This window comes from Anser anser (assembly GCF_964211835.1).
Source record: "Anser anser genome assembly, chromosome: 1".
Lineage (NCBI taxonomy): Eukaryota > Metazoa > Chordata > Aves > Anseriformes > Anatidae > Anser > Anser anser.
The window spans coordinates 203184163-203205795 of record NC_139720.1 but is presented as its reverse complement, the minus strand read 5'-3'; the positions used below and the strand labels follow the sequence as shown (position 1 = coordinate 203205795).

The 21633-nt window shown below is 38.4% G+C and overlaps 1 protein-coding gene across 1 annotated transcript in view; it reads left to right on the top strand.

Moving 5' to 3' along the window:
* The first annotated feature begins 14859 nt into the window (after positions 1-14859).
* Positions 14860-21633, top strand: part of TYR (tyrosinase) — a 56682-nt gene continuing 49908 nt past the window's right edge. The window contains exon 1 of the mRNA XM_083840357.1: positions 14860-18871. Within this exon, the coding sequence (XP_083696483.1) occupies positions 18023-18871 (849 nt within the window). The 5' untranslated portion in view covers positions 14860-18022. The remainder of the gene's footprint in view (positions 18872-21633) is intronic.

Genomic DNA, 21633 nt, shown 5'->3' with positions numbered 1-21633 from the left:
GCAATTAAAGTCATGACTGCCTTGTTGATCATTAATTTTGGATACCACTTTGTGTCAAACAATGTTAATGCTATAACCTAGACATGTGCTAATAGAATTAATAGCAAGAATAAATGATCCAATGTGGGGAGGGCCACTTCTCTTTTTGAGCAAAATAATGGATAGCTCTATTCCAGCCTGATAATATTTCACAGCTTATAAGCTATTGCTTGGTATGCTGAGGTTAAAGTGAGCATCTAAAAATTCCATGTCCTGAGACATCTGCAAAACGGTTTCATCTTCGCAAAAGAGAATGCACACAAATCAGTGTTAATTGCAACATTCATATTTCTGACAGTCAAATGCCTTTGAAGCTTGATGATAACAACAAAGCTGAAATGAGCACAGAGAATGTAGCAAGATGGAGCCGAAACAAGGATCAAGTGATAGGAAAGCAGAACATTTCTGGCATCTAAGCCACCACTTTGAAAGTCTCTGTCCATGGAAATCAGCTTGACCTCCCTCCAAAATGATTTTGCTCCTATTTTTGCAAACAACTCTCTTCAGAAAAGCTGTGCAGCTTTTCCTGCTGCTTCAGTGCCGGGTTTATAGTGAAAGTGAAGTTATCACAAAGTAAAGATCAAAGAGGATATTTTTACTTGGACAGTGATGACTTTTTATGAAAAGCTACAAGGTAAATAACTAGAGCTCTGTAGGTAGATTTGAAGAGGTATAGATGTATATAATGGATCACAGCTAAGCTGTCTGCCTCTGCAGCCTTTATTAGAATTAGTGTATTTCCATATGTGTCTAAGTAAAGCAGACTCCAGAAATCCCATGCTAGGACTGCAGTTACTCCTGTAATTAACAGCATTTGTTCATTTTCATTTTGACATTCTGATGTCACTGTTTACAGCAAACTGTCCTAACCCCCTGCTTTTCTTGCAGTTTTCAAACTGCCTTAATATAATTATGTTAAAATTGTGTTAAGACTGAAAACAAGTCACACAATACTTTTTATTCCTGAGTCAGATTTTCTTCCTAATCCCTTGTTTGAAATGCACTCAGCAGGGTTATTCTGAAGCATCTGTCATTTACATGCAGCTTTCAGGAACTATCACTTTTCAAGTAAAACAGCTCCAGAAGCGACCACCTAATTCTCACCCCTGAGCTGTTCAACCCATACCTGTATTCCACAGAGAAGCTTGTATGGGATACTGTGAAACCGGAGTATGTGAAAGACAATACAAAGATGCCCACCTCTTGCCACCCTTATTGTTAATATATATATATATATTAAGAGAGAAAAAAGGGGAGACGTGGACCTGGTGTCTGACAGCACATTCTGACCAGCACCCGCCCACTGAAAGAATGTCATGCACAAGCACGGGAGATTTCATGACAATGGGCATGTTTTTCATGTATGTGTGTTGTGATGAATGCAGAACTGCTCCGGTTTCATATTGAATTTCATAGTTATAATATTTAACTTTTTTTGTTGACTTTGTGCCTTAGTAAGGGAGATGGATTGTAAAATGTCTCCTCTACAGTAGCCAGAGTCATAACATGTATTAAGTGAAATGATCTATTACACAGGCCATGGTACTATAAGACTGGAAGTGTCACTTTGTAATTAAAGTGTCAGAAAAGCTGGGAAGATTTATAAGGGTGATATAATGAAATTATTATTCTAAGGTTTGTCTGTTTCTTGTAAATTTTGTCTGCCACTGGCATGTGCATTAGCCATGTGATATTTATAGCATGGGCTTTCCAAGCATAGTTGCAGGGATTAATGTATGAAAAATTAATGTATAAATCTTTGAAAATCAGATTAGTAGGATACAATAATAAGAATATTGTCAAAATAAGAATAACGGCCTGGGTTCCCAATGTGTTAATTCTATTTTGTGGGGCTCTGAAGACATAGCACAGGTTTAAATGTGTTATGCCTTACACATAACACTGTTGGATCTAGCTGAGTGCAGATTCATTTTGCCCAAGGGAGTCCTCCTGTGGAGCACAAGCTAAAAGCATTGAGGATGTGGCAAAGGAGAGGGAAAGGTGAGTTCACAAACGGTGATACTTATTGCTCACAACAGTGCTTCAAAGCCACACACATAAGTAAATATGCATCACTTCCTTAAAGGATTTCAAGCTCTACTCTGAGCCAATCCTTCATGCAGCTAACATGTTCAATGTACGTGTAAACATGGTGTTCTACTTATGTCACTACTACAACGTACTTCCAAATGCTTTTCAAGTACTGAGTTTATTCTTCACAATTTATAAACACCATTTGTTTTTGTGACTAAAGTGAAGAAGGAAAAAAAAAAAAAAGTGAACGAGTCAATAAGATTCTGTTTCATATCATGACTCTCTCATGTACATATCAACACAAGAGCTGGGTGTCTAAGCGTCTTCCACTTCTGCTGTGGATATGTAGGGCAATTGTTTGCAGATAGGTATCTGCTAATATATAGAAAACATTGGTGTGTTTGAGACTGCACTGGGCTGGCAAAACAGCATGGGAGGTGAGGGAAGGATGTGATGGGACACCACTGGGATACCCTCAAGACGAGAAAGGCGCTGGGTGCCTACACTTCAGTGGTTGAATCTCTCCTAGTCAGTGTGTCTGGTGGCACCCATGAAGAGATGGATCCTACAAGTAGATTCCTACAGACACATTCAGTTGTTCAGAAAAATGGCACCTGGAGCCATTTGAGAATCCTTAGGCTATTTCACCAGGTTTCCAGCTGCCTTTTGCAGAAGGTGCCAACCTGCCTGGTGGCATATTCTTCTAACCCTCTCTATCTAAAACTGCTCAAACATCTACATTCAAGGAACTAAATCCTTACCTTACCCATGACACCGCCATGGAGTTACCTGTACGCAGGTATCTAAATTCATGCATCTTAACTTCCAAAATAAATTGCATCTGTCAGATATCACTCTTGTTTTTCAAGAGGCCACACAAGCCCTTTAAATTCTAAAAACAAACATTGCAAGAAAATGTCAAAATAAAGCTGTTTTAATTTGAATTTTAGCAATTTATGAAATATTTTGCACATGAATTTGCTTGTGTGTTTGTTTGTTCTGAAGCCAGATTGTGTGTCTTCAGATCTCTGAACAGATCTTTAAAAGAAAGAAAGTAATTTTTTTCTTTGATAAATATAGATTTGGTCACTCCATACCAAACACAATTTCAGTTTGAATAACAGTGAAAAACATAAGAGGAAATTAAGACAGATCAAGATTCATGTTGAGTATTTTTAATAAAATACATGGCTTTTTCATTTTCAAATGGCATTGCAGGCAACCTTTCAATAAACTGAAATGTAACAAAACAATTAGAACTTTTAGATGAATTGTGCTCAGCCCGAAATGTAATGAAAGATTTGGGATTTTTGTGAGAAAAATAATTTTATTTCTTTTTCTTTTGAAATACAGTGATTTTTTTTTTCCCCGGGGGGAGGGTGAGGTGGGGGGGGGGGTGTGAGGGGGTGCTACTGAAGATAACAATAACTATTAATTACACTTATCCTCCAAGAAAGAGGATCCTCGGCCTTCTCTATATTGATGTATTTTTAAATGAGTCTTTTTTTCCTTCCCCCATTTTAATTGTGCTCAAAAGTCTCTCCTCTATCCCAGCACAATATGTGAAAATGTGAAATAGTACTAAGCAAACTGATGCAAAAAATAAAAATAAAATAAAAGTATAAACAATAAAATAAATAAATAATTAAAAATTAATGATTCCAGGCATAAAAAAGTGGTAATGCAGTTATTGTTCTATTTCCTACATTCCCAAGAACTACACAGAAACTGCAAAATCAGTCTCAAAAATCCTGATTCATCCTTGTTTTTTTTAAAGATAATTTTCAGACATTTAATAGACATTGCTTTACACACGGTAATATTTAATGAAAATTACCTTTTTTTTTCATTTACACAATTTTTATGAGCGACATATTCCATATCTTAAAAGCTTTAATACTTTCTCCAAATATTACCTCTCCCAACGTAATTTTTACTAAATTTAAATTTGAAACCACTGCGACATATTTTTATTTTTGCCAAAAATACTTTTTTAAATATGGGTTTTCAGTAACTGGAAAAATGTTTTGGTCTTTAAACATACCACACAAGATGATCAATAAAAGAAACAAACCCTCTGGATGATTGCATTTTATTGATTTATCAAAATACTAATTATTTTCCAAGTTTTTCAGGATTTTTTCTTCATCTTTAACAATTCTTTTTTAAAAAAACAGGCACAGTTTTTCTGCAGGGAAACAATTTGTGCATTACAGATTATCTTGTATATGTACCTACTATAAGTGACATAGTACATATGGTAATGTTTAATGGTACCCACACATGCATATATGCAAATGTAAATGTGCTACAGACTTCCTTTACAGTAAATAGAAAGAAACAGGTTCTTATAGCATGCAATACAGATCGTCATGAAATCGTCTGAAAAGGTCATACAGATTACAATTAAAATTGTCCTTATCTCTCCACTGATTATAAAACCCTGCAGTAACTTACTAAGATGTGTACTTCTACAGTGCTAGCAATATTTGGTAATTTTTTTAAATGAAAGTGATTTTAGCAAATAAATACTCCAAATTAAGGATTATTCAACATAATTATTCAACATTATTAACCTTAAAAAAAAAAAAGTTATTTATGCCTTGCAATCATAATGGAGGGTGAGGAAGCTGAGGAATTAAAATGACATACTGGAAGAGAATTCCTATAGAGTTCAGCCTGAAAACCTTCAGCTGTAGCCCTCAGCAAGGAAAAGACTTGAAATGAGTCCAGGCATGAATTTCAGCTTGGCACTCTCTAAGATATCCTCTTTGTTTGTTGTTTCCATAGTAATTTCATTCTGAAGTCAACATATCTATGTACTCTTTCAGTGAAAAATGGATATTTTAGTTTACATCATTCTACTTTACATCTTCAGTAATATTCTTACAGAAAGCGAAAAACACTCCATGTCATCTATTTGCTTATATATATGATATCATTGAGCTTTTCTGTTTGCAAAAAATATACTGTTCATTAGAAGGAAAGGCTACCTACCTCTTAATATTGTTTGTATTTCAAAATCTTGTCTAGAAACAAAATAAAGATTAAAGAACAACTGATACTGCAGGAATCTGTCTCCTCTGATTTGTCAGTACCTACAAGTATATATGCGACACAGCTTGCATTTAAAAGTGAGAGCATTTTTCTAGCCATCGAAAAGATGGTTTGTATAAAATTGATGTAAACTGATCAGTACAGCTGAAAAAAATGCATAGACAAGTTCATTTTTGTGATAGATGTCTTGGGCAACTCAATCAACAACTCATTCAGGGTTGTTTTTATTTCTGTCACTTGTAAGAAATAGGAAAATGTTTCACTGAAGCTGAATGTAAAACAGTGCCATAATGGCGGGCAGCACATGGCATCTTTGCTGGATTCAAGGACTGCTTGGGCTTGGTCTGGTGAAGCAATGCATGTTTAAATGCAAGGTTAAAATCACTCTTCTTGCATCATATGTCTGTGTCTGAGGTGGCCACTTTGTAGCAACGGAGAGAAATTGGCACCTCCAGAAAGTGGTTCAATTGAACTATCTTGGTCACCTGTTTTAAGTGAAACGACTGCACTCGCAAGCTTTTCAGCATTTCCTCTGAAGGAAGCCTAGGGTGACTGTTCAGGTTTGCACATCTGAAGTAAGGACAGATTTATTCCACTTGGAGTTTCATTCATTCGTGTTTATTCATTTATCATATCTGCTATATAAATCATGTGATACGTATTGTTTTGCTGTTGACAGGAATTTTTTCCAGAATTTTTCAGCCATGAGTCAAGATCTGTGTGTTTAGACTATACATAAAAGAATAAATAAAGATGTAATTCATCAACAGTCAAACATAAGAAACTGTACTGGGTTTATGTGGCAAGGTTTTGGTAGCGGGGGGCATGTTAGATAAGGGCCAGTTTCATACAGCTCCAAAGGGATCTGCCACTGACCAGAGCCAAGCCAGTAAGCAACGTTGTTTGCACCTCTGTGAGAGAGAAAGGGAGAAAGAAAACAAACAAACAAACAAAAAACACCTGCTGCACAACAGCAGCTGGGAGAGTGAGGAGTCAGAAGCATCCCTGCAGCCCCCAAGGTGAGTGCAGCAGGAGGGCAGGAGGTGCTCCAGGCACGCAGCACAAGTTCCCCTGCGGCCCGTGGAGAGGCCCCTGGTGGAGCAGGCTGTCCCCCTGCAGCCCACGGGTCCCACACGGAGCAGATCTCCACGCTGCAGCCCGTGGAGGAGCCCCCGGTGGAGCAGGTGGATGTGGCCTGGAGGAGGCTGCGGCCCATGGAGAGCCCCCGCAGGAGCAGGCCCCGGGCCGGAGCTGCAGCCCGTGGAGAGGAGCCCACGCAGGAGCAGGGGGTCTGGGGGGAGCTGCCGCCCGTGGGGGACCTGTGCTGGAGCAGTTTGCTCCTGGGGGATGGACCCCGTGGTACGGAGCCATGTGGGAGCAGTTCTTGAAGAGCTGCAGCCTGTGGGCAGCCCCCACAGGCTCAGTTTGGGAAGGACGGCATCTCCCTGTACTTATCTCAACCCTTGAGCCCTTTTCATTCGATTTTCTCCCCCTTTCCCTTTGAGGAGGGGAAATGAGAGAGCAGATGTGGTAGAGCCCAGCTGCCCAGCTGGGTAAAACCAGCACTGAAACTTGAATAGTTAAGATAAAACATCTAGTGTGGGACACATCTCACCAAATTTTGGATGTCTATAAAGCAGATATTGTATAGGTAAATAGCCTAAGATCCCATGATAATAAATGGAATTTATAATAATGTTATAATAATAAAAGGAATGTGTATTTCATTTACATTATTTTAGGTATTTGCTTTATATTATGATGAGGTAATTTAAATTCTAAAATTTTCCTCAATTTTTTTGTAGTTTTGTTATTGTTAATTTTGCTACAAATTCCTAAACTTAAAAGACGATTTGTGTGGCCTTGTGACAGGTTGCTTCATCTCTCTTCACTTCAGTTTCTTTACCTTTAAATGAAGGCAAAATAATTATATGGTATACTAATACATAAAACATATTTATACTTCTTAACCATTTCCAGTTCTCTGGGTGACATAAAGTATTCAAGGCACTTACAGGAATGTGTTGATCACACCACGTATGAACGCATACAAGGACAGTTAAAAAATGTAGTGCACCAGCAGATTAGTTTGGTGATTATTAGCTTTTCCTTGTTGTGTCCAAGTACATAAGCCTATTATTAATTTAGCTAATATAAACTTTGGCCCAAAAGGAAAGAATGTACTTGTGGTATTGTAGACTGTCAGGCATATATTAGGAATCTGTTCTTCCTTCTAGATTTTAGTTAGCACAAATTTATAGGAATTATCTGTGGCCCATTTCCAATGCAGCTAATTGGGGCATCTTAGAGGTGCAACCTGATTTGATGTATCAGGGTGAAAGGACTAGTAGAGTTCAACCCCACAGTATTAACGATGATGCAGGAACCAAGGGGTAAAATCCATTACTACCAATTTAGTCTTCAAAATGACAGAGTTCTGAGGTTTTCCCCATGGTATCAAACTGTTTCAGGCAGCAGTTTCACAACCTGTATAAATGATATAGATCACAAAAAGGAAGAAAACACAGTGAGAGCAAAAGGGTTTTGATATCACCTCACTGCTGTTACCATATACCTTGCAGAAGTGGCAGTGTGCATGGGTCATTGGAATGTGCTGAGTGAAGGGAAAGAAGGATTTGCCTCTTCACTCCCCCGATAAACTCTATTTCAAGGTCTATATGCTAAATACAGTTGCAGAACAGACATGCTTCTTTGCATGGCTGAATTCTATCCACTAATCTAACATGCAGGGTATGTGAGCAATAAAAAAAGCAGAAAAAAAAAATGTAATCCAGAAAATGATTACCATGCAAAACATCAGGAATCTGACTAGAAAGGCTCAAGTCCAAAGTTTTCAAGCACTGAAAGAGAAAAATGGAGCTTTACCCCCATGAAACAAAGATATTCCCAAAAGTAGAGCAGAACTAATGCTTACTTTTAATTCTAGGAGATCCCAAAATATCAGACCTAGAAAATTTGAGACATCACTCCATATAGAAAAGCTACAGGAAAATGTTTTTAGAGATTTCTGAGCTTTATATATTTTCCATGGTGGAATCTTATAGCAGAAATCTCCAAGGACCCTGAATTGAGGCTGGGTAGGCTTTTAAGCAGCACGTGCAAAATAATCACTATAAAATATCCAAAAATATGGACCCCTCAAGTAATAATTTGTACAAAATGGGTTGAATTCCAACTCCCTCTTCACTGATGTTTGACCAATGGTGGTGTAAGAGGGGCAATTAAAATTAACTACGTACATATTGTCAGTAATTTTCATGCTGTGTCCCCACTTTCGGTACTCCTCTCATGGTATTCTCATCATTCCTCAGTGATGAAGCTGTCTTTGTTTATGCTGGTAGGCATATGCATATTGCTTTGCAGTTTCCACGTTTAAAGGCATTTTAACTAACATAACATTAAATGTGTTTTTGTCCTTTGTGACTGGAAGACCAAGTTCAAAATAAATCTGGCTGTATTTAACACTAAATCAAACTAAAATTTACTAACATATGTGAAGCTTCTTCCAGCAGAACCTTCTTGGTTTCTGATACTGAATTTATTTTCCAAGTGAAATAATTCGTTTCTGGTGTCAGCTGAAATGTCTCTAAATGACCAGTTCTACATCAGTACAAACCACTAAAATTTCACTGTTACTGAAATACTATTCTTTTGTCATACTCCACCACTATGTATCAGCTTGTTTTCCCTAACCAGCTAGCAAACACAAACAAAACATAGTACCTGTATGTTTAGAAAGTAGGTAAATATTTCATGCAGGGTGATAAACACGTTGTGTCTATTTTATCTAAGGACAGGGAAACTGGTGACAAAAAGATCCAGGCCATAAGCATGAGGATTTTGCTATGTTTTATGTATTCTTGTAAAAATATAAGGAATGACATAAAGTTCCCTTCAGAAACTCACTCTGAACTCTTTACTTCTCACGCTTCCCAAGTGATCTGCTAAATCACTGCTCTCAGAACTCAGTCAGTCCTTTGCACTTACTGAAATTAGCCTTTTGATGCCACAAGGTTTTTTGATCAGCCACAAGACTTTTGATGGTCTTGATGGATTTGCCTTTTTGGCCAAACCATATTTTGATGAAAAGACTAATGTTTAGGCCAAGTCTATCACATGTGATTAGTCATAAAGGTTAGTTTAAACATTCTGGTTGTAAGAATCTCTTACACATATATCAGAAATACTAAACATATTTTCTCTTAAATCTGTTTAATTTGTCTCAATTAATACCTTAGTACTTTGCAAAACTGATGCATCCCTTGCTTCCCAAACTGTTTATTTTTGGTGTCTTCTACCTGTATGTTCTCTGGCTTGAGGAGAAGAAAGGACTTCAAGAAACATACTGGGCCATTCATTTATTCCAACTTTTTTTCTAGATAAATCTCCAAAGACCTGTAAGTGGTGCAAAGACATTTATAATATCAGTGTGAATCACCTGGAAGAAATCTGTTTTGCTGGCAACAAAAACTATTTTTTTTTCATCCAGGTGTTTGCTTTTTATTCTGAAAAAAATTAAAATAGGCCTACTTTTCATTTCTAAATGAAACCCCAAATTTGTATGTATTAATTATTCCAAGATCCTTGCTGTTGAATATGAAGGAGATACATGTTGTAATACATGTTTGCCCAGATGGGTTGTGGAGTCCTTCAAGAGCCGCCTGGACATGGTCCTGGGCACCCTGTTCTGGGTGTCCCTGCTTGAGCAGGGGTTGGAGAAGGTGGCCTCCAGAGGTCCCTTCCAACCTCAGCCATTCTGTGATTCTGTGACAATACTTGTGCTGTAGTAGAGACCAGAAAAAGGATGGTGAACTCTGTGCTAAACATAATGCCGTCTTCAGTGGGGCAGTATTTAGTTTGTATTTGTCATAGAAGTGGTCAAACCAAAGGATTGCATTGTCCAATATCCTGGCCCCACTACAGGCCGTAGCCAACACACCATGATTCTGGAAACAGAACAAGCCTGAAGAGGTATTTCTCTGGGGTGATCTAGCATCCTCAGACAATTTAGAGTTCAAAGTCTTCTGGAGCCAGAGTTGGTGTCTTTGCACTGAACTTGGCTTAACAAATTTTTCTTCATGAATTTGCCTGGTCAGTTTTTCTACCTATGAATATTTTCATCAGCAAAGGATCCAGCAATATAACTATGACTTACATGAAGAAAAATCTCTTTTTGCATTTTTTGAACATACTACCTCCTAATAGCAAAGAATGAGAAACATAAAAAATCATTCCTAATTCACCTTCTGTTTGTAACTCAAAACCATCACCTATTATCAGAATCACTGAACGTTACTCTGGAAGGATTTTTTTTCCCCCAAACTCTTAATGCTTTACCAAGACATTTTGTTCTTTATTCAGAAAGTTTGCAGCATGAGAAACTGAGTTTCCTATCTGCTATTTGCATTAAATTGAAATTGAATGTCAAGGTCTTATTTATATATTTATTTAGCTGCAGATTAATTAGTGAAGTTCTACAAAGAAAGTCAAATTCAGTACAATTTGATTCTTCATTAGTGATTATTTGGATGGTGGGTAGAAATCGGAGACTACATCTAATATTTGAGTCTTTTGTGTAGCTGGGCCTTTGAGTATTGTCAGACAGTTATGGAAGGTTAATAAGATTTTTTGAATTCTAAACAATGTATGTCTTTTTCCTTTATCTTCCATATGCTGTAGAGAGGTTTAAATTAATAGAAATGTGAGTGGAGCTATTATAATTGCCTACTTTATCATCTGCATTTTCTCTCTGCAATGATCTGGGACTGAAGAACCACATGATCTTCTCCACTCTGCAGAGCAGGGGAAGCAGATGTGGGCTGTTCTTCTGCAGGCACTTTGGACTTATAGGTCGGCTTGTTATTGTCCATTGCATCTCAAGAGGCCTCTCGTTGAAAATCTTGCAATAATAAGCAGATATGCAGGTAGCAGGCTGGGAGGTTAGGAAACATTTATTTCCCACTGATTGTCTTATGGTGGCTCAAGTTTCCATCTCTACTGTGTATTGTAGGCTTGGACAGCCTGGTTTTATCTGATCTGGTCCTTCTACCACAGTTACAAACATAAGGGGGGTTCAGGCAAAGCAAAAACTATGGGCTTTAAGAACCCATTCAAAATAAAAAGTCAGGATGTTTAAGGAGTTCTCTGAGGTACCTGAAGGTCTAGTCAGCCAAGGTGGTCTTCAAGCCCAGAGGAGATAAAGCTTATTCCAGGTTAGGACAGCATTCAAAGGAAAAAATCAGAGTGCAACAAATCAGATTAATTTCTTCTGTACATATTTTCTCCATTAAAACTAGACACATTTAATCACATTTCCAGTACTTTTTATTTTCAAAAGATATTACATATATATTATATGAAATAGTCCATTATCTTTTCCCATACAAAAAGTTTGGACTTATACTGGTAAATCTCTGGAATACATTTTTAAATGGCTGTAGCATTTTCCTCATCATTTTTGAGTATTCAAATGAACTTTTTTTTTTTTTTTTGGCAGTATGTCAAAAGGACCAATTTATAACCAAAATGAAGTATGCTTAAACATTAAAAATAAGAAAATAAAAAAAAAATGTGTGAACTACTTATCTGATGCGTAGGTCCCACTTCTATCTGCAAGCAAAGGCAAGGCTTCATGGAATCCCAGCTGTGCTTGGCTCAAGAGGTTATATGAGGTGATCTCCACCTCAGAGGGTCCCAGCTGGTTTGTACACATGTACCTGTTCTGACTGATTCTCCCATTCCTTTTCCAAATTTAGTTTTTGACACTAAAGCCCTGTTTGTCTTACTGCCAGGAGTGGCTGAGACCTGCTCTTGTGCTAAATGTCACTCTTGTGCTTTTTAATAAACCATTTGATTATCTTTTTTTCCCCAAACATGCACACAAACAACAGGCAGCTACTAGGAGTTTATTACTCTTTCCTGTCTCTGCAGAGCTGGATAAATGGAGCGGGACAAGCCTGTAAGAAGGGCCTAGAGGCATCCAGGAATAGCGTAGCACTTATTACACACAGCTCTTTCTGAAGAGGAGCCAAGCACGGTGGGCAAGCCCAGAGGAAGGTCCGTCCATCCGTCCCGTCCCGCAAACACTGCCCCCACACACAGGTCAACCTGCAGAGAGTTAGGTTTATCAGGGAACACAGAAAAGGAGGAGTAAGATGATAGGTTATAACTACAAAACTAAGATTCTGCAGCTGATGGAGACTCAGCAGTCGGGTACCTGCCGCAAGGACTAAGAATGCAGTTTAGCAGAATGGGAGAGTTAAGTCTGAGAGCTCTCCAAGAGAGAAAAGTCTGGCCTTGTTTCTCCTCAAGCTGTTTCCACTGTTGGTTTTGCATGAGTTAGAGTGCTTGTCTGACCCCTCAGCAGGGCAGTTCCCCTTGGAAAATAAGCAGAACATTAACCCAGCAAAAAATATTGATAGTTTCCTGGCAGGCTGCTGAAAACTTTCTGTGCTTTCAGCCTCAGTGAGCTGTTAGATGAAACAGGGATTTCCTGAACCACCACACTATTATCTACCTAGTTAAACCTGGGCTCTAGCCTGCTATCAAGGCCAAATTCACGTATCAGCCACACAGTAGTAAAAAATTGTTTGGTGCTTTTCCTCTGAAAGCTCACTTACCAAAATTTCCACTCTGCCCAGCATGCTCCCAAAAACCAGAAACCAGGCTGTCTTTCAGCACTGAGCTAAAAGCAGAAGTGAAGTAAAAGTGGAGTTTAACAAAATTAAAGAAAATATTCAGAAATGCTTCAGCATCCCCCTTAGCTGCTGTCTTGTCATCAAGACTGATAGGTATCAGATAGGTTTTGTGTAGCCTGCAGCAAAGATCTAAATCGTATAGATTGATAGGGTAGCAGCCACTTTAATACTGTCCTCAGTCTATAATAGGAAAACTGAGTTTTGACTTTTGCTACTCTTTCTATACCATTATTGCTTTGATTGCATTAACATATCTTCTCCCTTGTTTTGAGTAGCAGATCAGTGACTCTCTTTTTCATATTCCTACATATTGACTGTAATACCCGGCCAATGTTTTCAGATCAGTGTGAATTCCTATTTTCTGGTGCACAGTCTCTAGTGCTCCCAGTATCAGACCAAAAATACCATGGCCACGTTAGAAAAGCACTGATACAGTAAAACTCATTGGTTCAATGTTGTTAAAATGTGTAGACTAACTTTGTGCCAGCAGACTTTGTACCCAATCAAATATCATCTGTCCAAACATTTCTGTTTCTGCTAGAACGTGTATTTCTCCTCTTTCTATGCAATATAAAACCAGCATATAACTGTAGCACTAGCTCCGTCTTCTCTGGCTGATTCAGCAATGCTGAGACTGGGGATTCATGCACGGAGCAGGATATGCTGTTATCAGGAAGAGGGTTGATCCAATATTGCAGTGATTGCTCTTATTAAAATTATGTGATAAAATAATTTTAGCCTGGGAAGCCAACTACATCTGTGGATTCTTCTGCAAGAGCTCAGGGCTAAGGCTGGCATGGGGTGACAGGAGTGCTTTGAATTGCTGCACAAGCTAAGCTTAATCGAACTTTGCACTGAATTTCAGATTAGGGGCCCGTCATCCCACTCATGACTGAATATGCCCACGGGTACATCCATCAGACCATCAGCTGTGCTGACTGGATATTAGGCATGCTGCTTTTGAGTTAAAAGTTGATTACTTAGAGCATTCAGAACCATTTTTCAGCCCAGGGCTATGCTCCTTTCATACATCCAAATGGGTGTTTAAGCCTTATCTTCAAATATCATACCAAAAAGGGTGTGGAGATATTTGTCTTAGGCTAAAAAGCTTGTGGGAATTTGTAGTCTGCTTCTCTTAATAAAGAGCCTTGATTTGTAGAACTGAGCTGAGCTAAATTCTTATTTTCTAATCAGAAACTTTATTTTTTCTCACCTAAGGATGTAATGTTTAAATACCTAGCTTTTTCATGGCTCTTAATGATAGTCAGGACTCTTAAACTTATCCTACTCATTTATCAGCAGCCAGAAAACAGGCATTTAATACTAGTTTTAACCACAAATTAGTATCTATGACATATACATAAGTCATCATCCTACATCCACTACTGTTTTGCTTCTTCTGGGGGCCAGGAGACAGATTTGGCCCACAGGCAAACCACCAGGAAGAATGATAGCTCCATCTGGTACATGGGACATGGGGCAAGGGGAAGAAAAAGCAATGCTTTGTCCTTCAGGTACCTGAAATGCAAGTTCAGCAGGAGCTCAGGCAAACCTCTGAAACCGGGTGCCTTGTGCAGTACGTAAGGATGCTGATGCTGAACAACAGCGTGTAGCAGGTAAGGATCAGAGAACACAATTTAAGCTTATTGGTTTGTCAAACTGAATTTCCTGGCTGGCTAATAGGCTATCTTTCCTTCCATTTGTCAGTGCTCTCTCATTGTCAAAAGGTCCTTGTACTCATCTATCTCAAATAGCCATGTATTGTTTTACTATTTCTTTCTTTACAGAAGTTTTTCTCTCCACTGGAACTGAGCAGCACCAACTTTCTTTGTTTATCTAGCCTTTGTTTCTTAACAGTTCTATACCTGGCTTTTAAAATATTTGCTATTAAATTGATTCTCCACTTTCCCAACCTAGGTTTCGCTGTTTCCCTGCTCAACATAGACAATTGGACCTTAAAAAACACCAAATCTCTAAAAAATGGTAAGAATGATATTGAGAGATACAATCTTCACAGTATTATCCAAGTGCTAGAAGTTTTTAAACCCCACTAATATTACCTGAAACTTTGATTGCTTCAGTATCAGCAGCCTGAATTTGAAATTTCCTATGTTATTTTCCAAACGTAAGAAATTATCTTTTTGAAGATCAGCCTGGTCAGACCTGAGGAAGCCAAGGGTTATTTTTATGAGCTGATACTGTTTGTGATTTGGATTGTTCCTTTTCTTTGCCTGTAACTACATAAGAAAGGCATGGGTGGTGTCTATGTGAAGACTTTGGTTTAGCAATAGCAGCATAGTGCTAAAAGCTGTTTCTCACACCACAAGAATACCAGCATGTGAACTTCAAGAAGACTTCTCACCATGTCTGATGGTTTTCTTATTCATAACTACTGACTTCTCTAGAAAGTACTTAAGGACCTTGTAATGAAAGCACGAGTTAGATATTGATATTATTGTGTTGCTCTACTAGACTGAAAGCGATACTTTACTGATCTAGTTGAAAAGTCTAGGGTAGAGTTAAGATATAAGGACATGAAGTAAAGTCCCGTGCTAGCTTGTTGTCAAAGACTGCCTCCACGAGACACAAATGTAAGGTGATTCACGATCATTTTTGGTTTGGAATCAAGTAAACTTGGATATGGCCATCAAGCTGTTGTCTTTGGATACAGAAATTGGCATGCTTTAACCATGCTAGTCTTATGGATCATCTAACATTTGTGGGCCTTAAGTGAATGTCTCGACACCTACTCAAATGCAGAGACCCAGATATGAGAATGAAATCTCTTGGTGCATGCAGTGTGATGATACTAATCCACTGGAAGAACTCAAGAAAGAGTTCTCAGTCAAAAAAACTAAATTCAACTTACACAAAAACTTCAGCTAGACATGATGGTTGTGTTAGATGAACAGTGAAACAAAAGCGTGCTGGGCTGAAGCACAAGAGGAATGGAAAGTCTCATGAGGCCTTTTAAGTGACGAGAATTTTGCCTGGATGCAGCATGTGAGGTGTGACTGTCTCATGTTTTGGTGATTCTACAGTCACGCATGGGAATAGGAACACACATTGTCTTATTTGGTTAACTCTTACGGCTGCTTATATATGGAAGGCTTGATTTTCCAAATACTATCTGAATCACTCACAATTAATCAAAAGAGGCCTCTGCTCAGCAGTAGGTCAAAAAAGACGTATGCTGCTCCTCAGTCACATTTCTCATTCAGAGTTTCTCATTCATACAGTTTCACAGGGGATTCCTCTGTTAACTAGCTGTTTCAGAAACTTGTCATATGATAACTGTCAAGGCTTGTATTCATTTATTTTTTTTTAAATATTGAACATTAAATCTCCATTGAATATAAAAGTAAGATATTGAATGTATTTTTTGTGTATGGTTGTCTGCATATATTTGAGGGCTTTTCTGGTTCACTCTGAGGCTGTGCCTCAGGCCTTTCCCAATCCCTGTGGCTTTTCAGTGAAAATTGATTACATTTCATTACAATGTCCTTAATGATATATATATTTATCATTATCCTCAGAGATGGGTCTCTTCTCACGTATACCAGTTTTGCACTAGCCTCCATGGGAGGAACACTAAATGAAATGAATTGCAAAGGTTTCCCAAACAGCCAGGCAGAGAGAAAATAAAATAAATTAAACAAGTAACATTTCTGTGATTAAATCTATTTTACAAGCTTAGCATGGAAACCAGGGGAATCAGTCAAACAACAGTAAGTATCAGCTTGTGGTTAGAAACATTTAAAATAAATAAATAAATAAATAAATAATTAAAATAAAAACAGCTCTTTTTTCATTGTTCGTCCTGCTCCAAGTGCCTCCATCACTGGCTCCCCAGTGCCAGGACTCGGGGATAATCTCCCTGAATATCTGAGGCGTAGAAGCCAACAGGATTAAAGCACCTCGTGCTCCTCAGCACAGTCATGTGGTGAGCTGCTGATCCCAGCAAAAGGCATCGTTTCTCAGCAAAGTTCTCACTTCATTTCCCTATATGTTGTCCCTGCCTTCCTGACATTCTCTGTAACCATGAGGAAATAATTCATTGTGCTTTTAGGAAAAAAAATAAAAATAAAAATAAAACACTCTTCTAATAACAATGACAGCTGAAGAAAACTGGATAATTCATGTGCAATTCACCCAGAAGGAAACCAACTGCTGTCCCTTTAATTCAAGGGGCAATTTCAAAGTATGTATAACATCCAATGTCTCTCATATTGCTCCATTAGCTCCGATCAGGCTTTCTTAGAAGAAGAAAAAGAAGGTGGGAGGTCTGGAGTAACATATTGAGCAAACAACACAGATAGGGGATTTGCAGACTTCATGGTGGGAGAAAGACCAAAGTCAAGGCTTGTTTTCCAGGTCCTGCTAAAAGTACTTTTGTCAAGTCTGTTGGCAAATTGCCTGTACTTTCCAAAAAAACTGTGGAGATTTGGGCACAGATTTGAGTGTAGTCTTAACCATTAAAGTGCTATTGATTCCAGTGGAATTAAACTATTTTTTCTTGAAAAGTTTATCAGCTCTCTTGTGAAAATACTTTGTCATATGGTAGCCTGGGAAAAGCAGCTGTTGCTGAAATATGAAAAATGCCATGCCAAATCATGTGTTTGGTTTCTGCCCTATATGCACACTTAATTTGACTCCATCTTATGTTTACTTTTCCTTAAAAAAAATAAAATGTAGTCTACCCCAAAAATATTTTTCTCATTTTCATATTCACCGTGCATATTTAATTGATCAGATTCCTCTCAGGTTTTTTTTAAACAATCATTTACACCAAAGTGTATTATCAAACAACTCTTTTGAAGATCCGACAGTTGTTTCTGCATCCAAATTTTAATTTTACTTCCTCTCCAATTGCCAGAAGAAAGCAATCATGTGCTAGGCAGAAGATTAACAAATTGTAATAAATGTCTTTATTTTGAAACCTGTAGGGGGTGGGCGAAAAAGTCAGTTGGCTTTCGCCCAGAACATGTGATAATCAGATTAACCATGAAGTGTATTCTCTGTGTAAATGTGCCCAGGGTAGGAATGGGGAAGGACATTGGTGGGTGTACTGTAGTAGAAGTCAGCAGTGAAGCATTCCCAGCAGAAGGGAGAAAATTCTTTTATACCCAGGACATTGCAGGGGTCAGAGAGGGCTCTCCATGCACTGAAGCGTAATGCTGATGCTCTCCTGCTGCTCTGTAAGGATGTCTCTGTTTGCCATGGGTTTCCTGCTAGTCATCCTTCAGCCGTCTGCCGGGCAGTTCCCCAGAGCCTGTGCAAACACCCAGAGCTTGCTGAGGAAGGAGTGCTGTCCTCTCTGGGACGGAGACGGGTCCCCTTGTGGGGAGCGTTCCAACAGAGGGGCCTGCCAGGCCATACTTCTCTCTCAAGCTCCACTGGGGCCACAGTTCCCTTTCTCAGGAGTGGATGACAGAGAGGACTGGCCTTCTGTGTTTTACAACCGGACCTGCAAATGTAAAGGTAACTTCATGGGATTCAGCTGCGGGGAGTGCAAGTTTGGTTTCTCGGGACTCAACTGCACTGAAAGGCGACTGAGAACGAGAAGAAACATCTTCCAGCTCACCAACAGCGAGAAGGACAAGTTCCTTGCCTACCTTAACTTGGCAAAGAACACCCCCAGCCAGGACTATGTCATTGCCACTGGCACGTATACCCAGATGAACAACGGCTCCAACCCCATGTTCAGAAACATCAATGTGTATGACCTCTTTGTGTGGATGCATTATTATGCCTCTCGGGACACACTCTTAGGTGGGTCCAATGTGTGGCGGGACATCGATTTTGCCCATGAAGCCCCTGGTTTTCTGCCTTGGCATCGTGTCTTTCTGCTCCTCTGGGAAAGTGAGATCCAGAAGATAACAGGTGATGAGAACTTCACCATCCCCTACTGGGACTGGCGAGATGCAGAGGACTGTGTGGTCTGCACGGATGAATACATGGGTGGCAGACATCCAACTAACCCTAATTTACTCAGCCCAGCATCATTTTTCTCCTCCTGGCAGGTAAGGACAGGCCAAGGGGAAAAGATGGGGAAGGAGAAGAGCAAGGGAAAGGCAAGAGGAGGGGAAAGCTGATTGTGTCAGAACTATCCTACCTGACTTTAGGTACTTAAGTGAGGTGCACAAGCTGGAGAGAAAGTAAACTGCCAGAGAACAAATGATTTTACATGGACTTGATCTTCATTTAGAGCTGTTCATTCATCTCTCTGTCTCTTCTTTGACTGTAGGACTTAGACAGCTTAATTAAGAACAAAAAAGTTAGTCTAGAAGGAGGAAAGTCATGTCTTTGTGTCCAAGCATGACCTTTAGCAGGCTAAACAGGCTCAGGTTTGCTGAAGCAGCCAGCAAAGATAAAAAAGGATTTATGTATGCAAGTTGCTAGCACACAACCATTGCAAGACAGCTGGTGACTGAATAATGGAAACAGAAGGAAACAGTTTTCAGAGGCTCTACCCCTGTCCAGGTGTCTTCCTCCCTGCAAGTGTTAAAAACTATCCAATTAGTCTTGTTTGCTTTCAACTTAAATAAACAGACAAATAAATAAGTAATCTTTAGAGCATGGAAGAAACAGCTGTGTTATTCTCCTCTGTAGTTCAAAAGAAAAATAAGAGGTGATCTCTGTTGCTGAGAGGAACTAAGAAATAAACTCAATAGCTATTCCCGCCACTTAAAAGCACTGAAAGTTAGTCCCTAAACCAGGATTACTGTACATATTCACCTAGGAGATATTTACCTAGGTCTCATATATTTGAACTATACTGTGCTGTTCTAACACCAGAGGCTTCTAGATGTTTTTAGTCTCTTGCTCATTACTACCAGTGCCTAAAATACAGTGACATTAGCTTCCATAGACATACTCCATCTTGACAATAGCAACAGTCCCTTCTGGTGCTGAAGTCTATGAATACGTTGGTGTAAATCTTGCTTTGTTCTATTTATTTCTGTACCAATAGCCCAGACGAAGGTTGAGCAGTTTTAGTGATTTAATGAAAAGTGAAAGAGATACAAGGCAGCAGCTCTCAGATTACAAAACAATGACTAACAGGGCTTAATGTACTGGTTTTCTGTGTTTAATCTTGATTTGTGTCCCCTAAACAACATAGACTGTGTCTATACCTGTAAACTCAATCATTCCTGGGTACTGTAACATACCTATTTTAGGACATTCTTCGGCATATATTTTATATGTATTATACAGATATATATATGTAAATATATATATATATTATATATCTATATTTATATGTAGTGGTACCCCAAGCAGGTACTTTTCAGGGACCATTTCTAGGAGGTTGTTTGCATACAGTTAAACCGTTTGGGAGACAAAGATGGGTTTGCTAGCATAGACATGGATTATTCTGTGCCATTTGGTCCTAGTGCCTGGGAACATTCCTGGCCACTTTTAATTTACCGGTGTAGGCATAGCCATAAAATACATATAGCCAAAAACATGTATTTTGATCCCATATATAAACCTTCAACTCATTTCTAACAGTATTTATCTGTATGTACTCTGCTAATTTAATTAGATTGCATTACCAGAATGAAGTGGATCTGATGCTGTTCAGTGCTAAACTAAATAAAAAGTTACATGGAAATGGTGCAAGTGTTAAAGTGGAATAAATGAAACTGGAATTGAGCGGGCTACCTGTGTCAAGTGGATCTACCAGTGCAATACACTGGATGAGATAACCAAAGTAGTAGGAGACAGGGACTATAAAGGAATCAGCAAGTTGCAAGCAGTGTTTTCTAAAAGCCCTGGAGGGATCAGATAATTACGTGTAGCTTACTTTTTCAAAGGTATTATTAATCATATCCAGATTCTTAGAATTTCTCCATCATTGTAATAAATACCCAGACACTTTACCAGTGGTAGTGAATATATTTAAGAAATAGTCAGTTTATAACTTCTCATTTAAGGTCATTGTCACAAATATACTCTGAAAATAACTGCTTTTTTAATGAAATAAGTTGATTTTAAAATATATTTTTATAACTTCAGTGGGCACAACAATGAAAATTGTGCTATATTTAAAACACGTTCAATGTCAGCACGTAAAAACACCTAAGTATTTGCTGAAGCTTTCCAAGTAATTTCTGCAAATGGTTGCTTATCACTTACATTTTTCAGTCACTTCTGGAAATATTACACTTTCATCAAAATTTCCAAAACAGGATTATAAACGATTTTAACTTCAAATAGTGACATTCCATTTAATATCTTCTATCTGCTGCCTTATTTAGAGAAAGAATGAACGAGATTGATCAGAGCTGCATTTTCAGTCAGTTCAGGATGAAGATACCACACAAACTGATATTTCTTTATTGGCCTTGAATTCAAATTTAAATAATTGCTTAAGATAGAATAACTTAGTTGATACAAGTAGCACAAAATAAGAGATCAGAATTTCACTCCAGAAAATCAAAAGGGAACAAAAATAGAATTAGCTTCAGCCGGAAAACAGCCATAGGTTTGCTGCAGAATATGTTGATTATCCAAGCTCTGTAGCTAAACAACAAGGGGTAAAAAAGAAAAAAAAAAAAAAAAAAAGAGGAGGATCCAAATATGTGAAGGAATTTAGGCTTTTATAAAGCATTCTTTATATGAGGTAGAGAGGGCAGGAGAAACATTTTCAATAACACATCTATAATATGGGATCCTTCAATAATTTTAAGTCTATTTCCAAAGCATAACAAAATAATGCTTGTTACATTAGGAAATTCTGCGTGAGATGCAGTTATGGATTTATTTTAAAAAAAGGCAA